Below are 9,136 nucleotides of genomic sequence, written 5' to 3'. Positions count from 1 at the left end.
AATATTTCATAAGCTCGGAAGATGATGTTTGAGAAGATGATGACGACGAATAGTGTCTCAAATTATGAATCAAGTTCCATGACGCATTGGTTGGATTTGACGAAGAATGAGAACTTTTTTGTTGTTGTGGTTGTCATTGATCTTCACTTGTGCCAAATTTCTCTTTCTCTCTCCATTCGCTTTCTCTCTTTCTCTCCCTATCGCTCACTCTTTGTTTCTCTATTGCTTTCTCTCTTCTCTCCATTGATACCTCTCTATATCCGATTGTTTGATAGAAATGTGTTGTAGTTTTACTTTTACGATGGTTAGATGATCTTGTACAAGCCAAAAGTATGTTATGATAAGTGCTACTTTTTCTTATTAGTGGCTGGATTCAAATCCTTCTGATAATGTTGTATTTTGTGTTATATATTGTGTATATTATTTAAATATGTAGGAACAATTGTCTCCAAGGTGAGTATGACAAATATTGGTGGAAATTTGCATGTTTCATTGCCCACATATGGTGATCTTTATAAATATTATGTGGTGTTCTTGTTATCATCAACTTGGTGTATCGAACTATTTTTTTTTCTCTCTCGTTTGATTCTGAATTTTTTTTTTAATGTTATTTTAGATTCGTTAATTTTGTTCTAGATACGTTAACTAATGTGTTTGAATATTTTCCCAAATTTTACTTTTGAAGCTTGTATTGTAAATTACTGTAAATTATCGTTAATTAACGTTAATGATTTGCTAGTTTCTATGGTATTCGAGTTATTTTTTTCATTAGATTTGTATATATAGATTTGCTAATTAACATTAACAGGTAATGGGTGTCTCTAGTTTTTTTTCATTTTTAACTTCTTAATCTTTGTATAGTTTGTCACGGTAAATTTTTCTTCATTATTGTTAATAATTACTGTTTTCTATAGTTTCCCTCGGTTTCTTTAAAATGAGAATTAAATTATTTGCATCTTTTAGGGAAGCAGTAGGGATATTAAATATAAAAAAATTCGTTTTTTTATTTTCTTAAAAAATGGGCGGCAAATAGTATTTGGGTAAGTTAATAAAAGACAATGTCTATTTTTATTAAAACGTTTTGAAACGTTGGCCAGATGGAAATTACATCATTTAAAAAATGTCTAGTTTGCTAGAGTGCCCAAACATAGAATACATATAGAAAACTATTTTTATAAAATTGGTATTTTTATTTAGTAAAAACTGCATTTAAAAAAACAAACCATTAGGTGACTAGCCATATTTATACTATCACATTGCTATATAGTCACCATTTCGTAAATAGTAGGTAAATTGTCACAAACATGACGTGGCATTCTTAGTTGGTGAAAAACTTCAATTTTAATAAAATAAAATATGCAAAGTTGAGATTTCTAAAATGTCATTGAAAATAAATTTACAACACTAACTACAACATTTAAAAATATCATTAAATTAAAAGTTAAGAACTTTTCCCAGCACCCCTATTTAACGATAATTGAAAAAATGTCATGAAATCTATTTCACGACGTATTTCACATGTCGTTGAAAACCATTTTTCTTGTGGTTTGTTCCTTCTATTTGAATGTAAGTTTTAAAATTACTCGGAAGAGGTATTTTGCAAATTTGACTCTTCTTTCGTTTTGTTGTGAGTAGTTTTCAAGACTTAGATTATTATACAAAAACACACAATATTAAGAAATCCATACTTCTACTATATTAATCTATCTATTAACTTTTAACATAATAGTCATAAATGACATGTGTGTCTTTCACTTGTGGGCAATAATCCAAGATTATGCGGTATGTGAAGGGAACACTTCACCACGGTCTGGACATCAAACCAACTCATCCCTCACCCTTGAGCTGTTCTCCTACGCTGATTGGGCAAGCGGCCCCGAAAATCGTCTTTGCACATTGTCTACTTGTTTGGTGGCAGCTGGGGGTGTGGTGTGCATGAAAGCATAAAATGGTTCGTCGTTCGAGCACAGAGTCAGAATATAGAGCTCTTGTTAAAACATCTGCAGAGGTGCTTTGGCTCAACTAACTCGTAGATAAACTATATGTCCGTCTTGATTCGCCTTCTGCTTTTTCGTGTGATAGCATAGGGGATGGCTCACTTGCCTCTAATCTGATTTTGCACACCTAGAAAAACAACTTGTCGATATGTTTACTAAACCCTTACAACTCCTCTGCAACAGGCTTCATTTCAGCAACTGTCTTCCAGTTCATGAATGCGTATGAAGAACCTCCTACTAACGTGGGATTACTTATAGCTGAGATGGACTCTAGCTCTGGTAACTTATTCTTGTCTTAGGCAGTGTACTATTATGAATCTGTATTAATTCTACACAATCAGTATCAGTTAATATAAACGGATTTCTATTCACCCGAATTCATCTCTGATCTCTCTTCTCTATCACTTGATTCTCTTCAATCTAACTTCCTCTCTTTACTTAATTTGGCATTTTTTTTTTTTCATATATAAAGATAAGACAAAAAACAGCATTGTATATGTATATATTGATATGCTGAAATTTACCAGTTTCGCCAATCCGCCAAACAACAAAGCTCTCGGCAGAAAAAGTGTCACCCAAAAACTAGAGAAAAAAGGGTGAAGTACTTGAAAAAAAAAAGACCTGTAAATTTCAAATTTTCTTAAAGAAAATTATAATTTATGTTTTTCGAGATTTTGTAAGTATTTCCATCGATAACCGATATCGAAAAAATCGAACAACAGGCATGTGTATCAGTTTCAATATATCACGCATTTGTTGTTTGCAAGGGGGCTGTTCAAAGAATCAAAATGTAGATAAGTAACATCAGTTTCATAGAGGAAATAGGTGAATATAGCATGTGTAGCAACCGTTTGAAGGAAAACATTTGGAGAGAAAAAGCCCAATAAATACGATTGACAAAAAATGTGAGCAGTTTCCATAAATGGGTTGAACAGAGCAGATTTGTAGCTTAGTTGCACTGGTTAGGTCTGAAGTGATGAGGATGAAGGAGGTTGAGAAGCAGGTTTTGGAGCCTTGAGGAGTCTGCACTGGGCACCACAACATCATCACTGTCACTGTCACTGTCACTGTCATAAGGATGGCGATGATGACGGTGTCGAGCAAGGTGGGCGTCGATGGCATCGAGCAGCTGTGGACGGTGAATGGCATTGGCAAAGGGAGCGCCGGTTCGGAGGATGTTGTGAAGAGAGAGCTGGGCGGCGGAGACACGCAGGCTGTGGTTCACAGTGGTGTTCTGGTACTCTTTGTGATTGCAGGCCACGGTGTGGAAGTAGGACTCGGACGACCTCAGCATGTTTGTTTGGTACATGAGGAGCGTCCGCGGCAGGTTGTCCCACCCCACCACGCACATCTCCACCAACGCCCTGCTCACCATCACCCCCGCCGATCCTGCCATTTCATTCCAACATTCTCGTTATCCGTCAACGCCCATCCCCAATCCCTCACTCACTCACTCACCCATGAATAGCTTGAACGACGCCGGCATTGACCGTCTCTCCTTGGCCCAGAAGATTGCCGATTTCTTCGTGTGGTACAGCCCTGAGTCGATGACGATCGGCCTTCCCATCTCCTCCCTTTTGACACACACACACACGCACACGCATTGGTATCGACCGATAAAGATGAATCTGAGCGAGACAGTGCACACTCACTCTTTCCCTCCGAGATTGCTGGTGTGCTCCAGGAAGTTGAGGTCTCTGGGCAAGTAGGACAGAACATGCAACAGATCTGCACCCAAACAAACACAGTTTCAGTTCCATATAGGAACGAATGAGAAGGCTGGTAGCAGCAGAGCGATACCGTGTTGAGAGAAGAGAGGGTAGTCGGAGGCGGCCAAGTTGAGGAACCAGTCCCAGTTGGGGGCCTTTTTAAGCAGAATGGCGGCACTGTGGAGAGTGGCGGCCATCTCGGTGGGGCCCTTGGCGGTCACCACATTGGGCGGGCCCACGTCCATGACATTGCGCAGGCCCATTGCTGCCACCCACGCCCTCTCCTCCTCCGAGGCCTCCGCATCCAGATGGACCACATAGTAATTTCGCCGGTGGTACACGGCCCGCAACAGCCTCTCCACGCGAGCCCCATCGCCCTTTGAGCCGGAGATCATGTACGCCAGCCTCGGCAGCGCCGGCAGAACCCCCGCCGCTCTCGCCGGCGAAGCTCTCAGCCGCCGCCACCCCAACACCGTCACCAGCGCCAGAAGGAACAAGCTGAAAGCCCACCGCTGGGGCTTCGCATTACCGTTATTGTAACTATTCCGCTTCATCGGAGAGAAGATGAAATGGTTTTTTTTTTTTAAACGGAGAGAAAATTAAGAAGAAACAAATAGTCAAATGGGGTGGAGCGGGCGGTGGGTGACTGGTCCCCACTCACCAACAAATAAGCCCTCATTATTAAATAATTAGTACTTTTATTATTATAATACAACAATGTGGTGACGGTGGCGGAGTGGCGGCTTTATAATTACAAATTATTAACAAATCAAACCAAATCGGCGGAGGGAACTTCAGCGCGGCAGACGGGGCAGTTGGGGTTGGAGCTCAGCCACTCGTCGACGCACGCGGTGTGAAATGCGTGGCCACACGCGCTCAGGGGCTTGACGTCATCGCCCTCCCCAAAGGCGGAGAGGCAGACGGGGCACTCGCCGGACCGGGAAGGAAGGGGCTCGGCGGCGCGTGGGCACCTGAGGGCGAAGAGGAGAGTGAAGATGAGGAGGGGAATGGAGATGAGTGCGATGATGGCCAGAACGAATTTCAACGCTGATAGGTCGACGGAGCGCGGGGCGCCCGGGAATGGAGGCGGCGGCGTGAAGATGAGCACTGGTGATTGGATTGGGGAGAAGAAGAAGCCGCCGTTGCTGTCGTCCATATATTTGTCTTTCTATTTATTTTATTGGATCTCCATCCATCCCCTCCTCTCTCTCACTCACTCAAGAGTCACTGCTGCTAGTTGATTACACTCTCCCTCATTAATTGGGCCTCCTTTAGCCCAATACGAAAAGTTTAGGTACACATTATATTATATATATATATATATATATATATATATATATATATATATATTTAAGGGCATTATAGATTTGTAACCAAAACTAAACTATAAAATTGGGATGTATCTAACGTTTGCAAATATTTAGAAAAAAACAATGATAATTATATTTGACTTAAATATCTTTATATTAAACATGTTATAATTAATATAAAAAATATAAATAATTTAAATACTCGACAATAAATGTACCAATGGTGAATTCCGATGAACTTCTACATTAGTAGACAAGATTTTTCATCCAACACAATGGATTTATTTTTTAAGCTCTCCTCGCCACGAATCCGTAGGATTTAGAATTACCCAATTTCGAGTTCATATAAAAAAGATATGTATTTTTGAAGTTTTTATAAGGAAAAAAAAAAACTATATGAGAGAGAAAGAGTGACGAATCACTGTAGAAAAAAATAAAAAATAAAAAACCGATTGGAAGGATAAAATGAAAATATGAAAATTTTAAATAACTTATTCAAGTGCTACCTCATATGTATGGCTATTTTTTAATATGTTTCCAAACGTTGGCTATATCTCAAATGTGATGTTTGGAATGGCATAGTAAGTTACAAATTTCTTTAATTAACCATGTTTTTTCTAAGAAAAATTAAGAGATTAGACTCTAGACACAACTAATGTTCATTCATATCGATTTTTTTTATCAAAAAAAATAAAAATGTATCCAAAAAACTTTAAATACATTTCAGGCCTAAATATTTATTGACATGTATCTATATATTTATTCATTCAGACTAAAATATATTAATTATTTCGCAGTAACGCTCGGAGCTAGAAATGGCAACGGGTACGGGTAAGGCCGGTTACACCTATTCCGTTATCCGTATCCGCTATAATTTTTTACACGTTACTCGGATCCGTTTACCCGGGTTTTGAGACGGGCCGGGTAACGGGGATACCCGCCGAGTAAGCGGGTTCAAAATATTGGACCCGTTTCTCATTTACCCGGTTTAAAAAAAGGTAGCAGGTCGGGTAGACCCGCTTACCCATTTACAAAATAAAAATCTATCAATAATATAAAGTTTAAAAATAATAAAATTTGGGTGAAAAATATCAAAGTGCTACTACAATATAAAAAACATTTAAAGTAGTAAATTGGGTCATCTTCATTGCAACGCCATCACACTGGAAAAAGTTGTTTCCTAAAAAAATATATCATCTAATCAGGTAAACATATAATGATTTATTATATTTTTAAATATTTATAAGTTAACGGGTCGGGTCTCGGGTAACTGGGTACGGATGACTATTCTGTTACTCGTACCCGGACCCGTTAAAACCTTAACGGGTATTACCAATTTACCCGTTTATCCAAAACGAACGGGTATTACCCAACCCAATAAAACCGGGTAAAGTGCCGGAACACGGATAACGGATCAAATTGTCATCCCTACTCGGGACATACTGCTTGTTAAAAATGTAATCCGGACAAAATATAAAGGGGAAGAAATGTAATCCAGACATATATATTAGTAAATTTAACAAGGAAAAACAATGTTGTATAATTTTGCCTCTTTTTTTTTTTTTCCTTTTTATGCTAATTTCAAAATCGCGTTCGACTCGAGTTTATATTCATTTTAATATAAATATATATTTTTTTGAAATTCTAACGAGCTAAGAGAATCAATTGATTTAACATTCAGTTATAAAATAACTGATTTTACATTGAAAAATATCCAAGGAAAAATGTTAACAAAAATAATAATTTTTATAAAATAAGTTTTTACTTAAAAGATAAAAGCTTTAAGTAATTTAACTACAAAAATTATAGAAGAAATAAACAAAAATAAAGAGAAAGGAAAATATAAAAGCCTCAAAATTATAGTAAAGAAGAAGAGAGAGTGATACAGCATTAAATGTAATTATTTAAGTGGGTCCACCACAATTCTATACATGATTATTGCGTGGGGGCATATTAGGTGCTCACATGGTTATAATATAATTTTATTTTTTATACATAACTAATATTTGTTAAATAGTATACAGCTGAAAAATATTTAGCTAAAATAAATTTTTAACCGATTTAAATTATTTACTGAACAAAATTGTAGGTTTGAATTTAATAAATATTTGTACATGACACTAGGACAAAATACGTTTTCCGGTGCGACGAATGTCGCACCCAATGCTCAAAATGTCGCACCTAAAAGTTTATTAGGTGCGACAGCGTCGCACCGGATAACCCGTCGCAGAAGGTATTCGGTGCGACATGTCGCACCGAATAAGTACACCTTTAGGTGCGACACTTTCAGGTGCGACATGTCGCACCTAATGCCCAAGCTATTTTCCTGCCAAATTTTATAAAATTGGCGGGTAAATTCATATCGGGTGCGACAGTGTCGCACCGAATTCGTTACCGCCATGATATTCGGTGCAACATTGTCGCACCGAATACGTTTTTTATATTAAAAAAAAGGATTAATTCCTTTTTTACCCCCTGGACTCGTACCTCAATTTCATTTCACCCCCTGAATTCGGCAATGTTGCAGAACTAATATCAGAACTTAGACACGTGTTACAACTTGCGACTTCCGTCAGTATATGCACGTTAAGTTTAACATTTTGATGACGTGGCAATATTTTAAAGGGTATAAGAGTATTTTTCAATTATTTTAAATACTTTTAATATTTAAATATTATTATCAGATTAAATATTTAAATAATTTCTATTTTTCTCTCTCTCCTCTCTCTCTCTCTCTCTCTCATTTCTTCTTCTTTTCTTCTCTGCATTTTTTTCTTTACTGCGATTGAAATTGCTCAGCTTCAATCGCTCAGCTGTTAATACAACAACCATATAAAAATCATTACTAAATGAACCAAGTTGATGAAACGAAAAACAATTAGCCCTGTATTATATATACAAAGAAGATTTATATTTAGATATATATACCTTCAAGGTTCCTTTGCAATGGAAACACTTGAAGCAGGACTTGTGAAAAGAAACACCATCAGCAGATAACTGCTCAACTGGGTAAACAGTCTTATCACAAGCCTTGCATTTTTGTGTGGTTCCAAGGAAATACATTTCTCTTCTTCTTCTTCTTCTTTTCTTTTAGATCTGACCTATTTCTCTTTATTCTTTTACACTTTCTTCTTTGTAACTGTAATGCCAAAATATGAGTTCAACAACATGTCAAATGAACGATCGTTCCCGGGCCAACTTGAACGCCGTAAATTAGAGCCTGAACGATCGTTCCCTCGCCTGGAGTCCCAGCAGAGCTTCGCTCTCTTCGCCCGAACCGCGTCGTAAACCGGCTGCACGAAGCGCGTCGTGACCGTGCCCGAGTCGACGATGGTCCCCGCCCCCGTCACCGGGTCGAACCCCAGGAGATTCGCCGGGATCGGCAAATTCACCCGCCCCACGGGATCGGTAAATACAGCGACGGCCTGTGCGGGTTCTTTAGCAGCGGCGTGGTCCGGATGTTCTTGGGCTGCCCCGCCGGGCCCAGCCTCAGCGACCCGGAGAAGTAGAAGGACTTGAAGCTGGGAAGGCAATACGAGAACACCCCTGAGAAAAGCGAGCCCGACTGCGAGACCAGCGACTCGGACCAGATGGACCAGGGCGACTTCTCTCGCCTCGCCGACGCCATGGCCGTGTTCGTGGAGTCCAGGACCAGGATCTCCGTGGGCCCCATCCCCCGCCCCCCATCGTCTCCGGCCGCCAGCTGGCGTTCGCCGCCCTGGCGCTGCTGATCTCCTCTGTATCTTTGTTCTCCTATGCTAATTTGGGTTTTTTGGATTTTTAGGTTGTTTGGTGAAATTGATCTGTGATTGACGTTGTTTGGGCTCGGTTTGAATTGTTTTGAACTCTAAATTTTGGATTGATTGTGGAGATTCGCTGAGGCTGTCTCGTTCGAGGAATCTGTGTTGTTGTTTTCGTCTATTCTATTTTTTTTTCTTTCGTTCGTTTCTTCTGCAGGTTGGCGATGGAGAAGAAGAGCAAAGGTTGAAGAAGAAGACAGAGAAAAGGAGAGAGAGAGAGAGAGAGAGAGAGAGAGAGAGAGAGAGAGAGAGAGAGTGGACTTCGCAGGTTGAAATAGATTGAATTTAATGCTAAGAATGATTTTGGATCAGGGGTAAAA

General features: G+C 39.2%; 2 protein-coding genes across 2 annotated transcripts; both read right to left on the bottom strand.

Annotated features, from left to right (window-relative positions):
- Positions 1–2,805: 2,805 nt before the first annotated feature.
- LOC149404291 (beta-glucuronosyltransferase GlcAT14C-like) lies at positions 2,806–4,260 on the bottom strand. The gene is made up of 4 exons (XM_089606669.1): positions 3,798–4,260; positions 3,650–3,725; positions 3,456–3,571; positions 2,806–3,386 (listed from the first exon to the last, which is right to left on the bottom strand). Exons 1-4 carry the CDS (start codon positions 4,258–4,260, stop codon positions 2,947–2,949), a joined length of 1,095 nt encoding a protein of 364 aa, XP_089462795.1. The 3' UTR covers positions 2,806–2,946.
- Positions 4,261–4,475: 215 nt separating this feature from the next.
- On the bottom strand, positions 4,476–4,995 carry LOC149404290 (RING-H2 finger protein ATL33-like). Its single transcript, XM_089606670.1, has one exon. It carries the CDS (start codon positions 4,860–4,862, stop codon positions 4,476–4,478), a length of 387 nt encoding a protein of 128 aa, XP_089462796.1. The 5' UTR covers positions 4,863–4,995.
- Positions 4,996–9,136: the final 4,141 nt, after the last annotated feature.

This window comes from Urtica dioica, chromosome 2 (assembly GCF_054948205.1).
Source record: "Urtica dioica subsp. dioica isolate 48M chromosome 2, U.dioica_male_clone48M_v1_H2, whole genome shotgun sequence".
Lineage (NCBI taxonomy): Eukaryota > Viridiplantae > Streptophyta > Magnoliopsida > Rosales > Urticaceae > Urtica > Urtica dioica.
Note: the sequence above shows the minus strand (reverse complement) of the source record. Positions and strands in the feature narration are given on the sequence as shown.

Coding starts and splice junctions, on each gene's coding strand:
- LOC149404291 (XM_089606669.1), bottom strand. CDS start 4,260: ATGAAGCGGAATAGTTACAATAACGGTAATGCGAAGCCCCAGCGGTGG. Junction 3,572..3,649: donor AGCAATCTCGGAGGGAAAGA/GTGAGTGTGCAC, acceptor GTGTGTCAAAAG/GGAGGAGATGGGAAGGCCGA. Junction 3,387..3,455: donor GTCGTTCAAGCTATTCATGG/GTGAGTGAGTGA, acceptor ATGAAATGGCAG/GATCGGCGGGGGTGATGGTG.
- LOC149404290 (XM_089606670.1), bottom strand. CDS start 4,862: ATGGACGACAGCAACGGCGGCTTCTTCTTCTCCCCAATCCAATCACCA.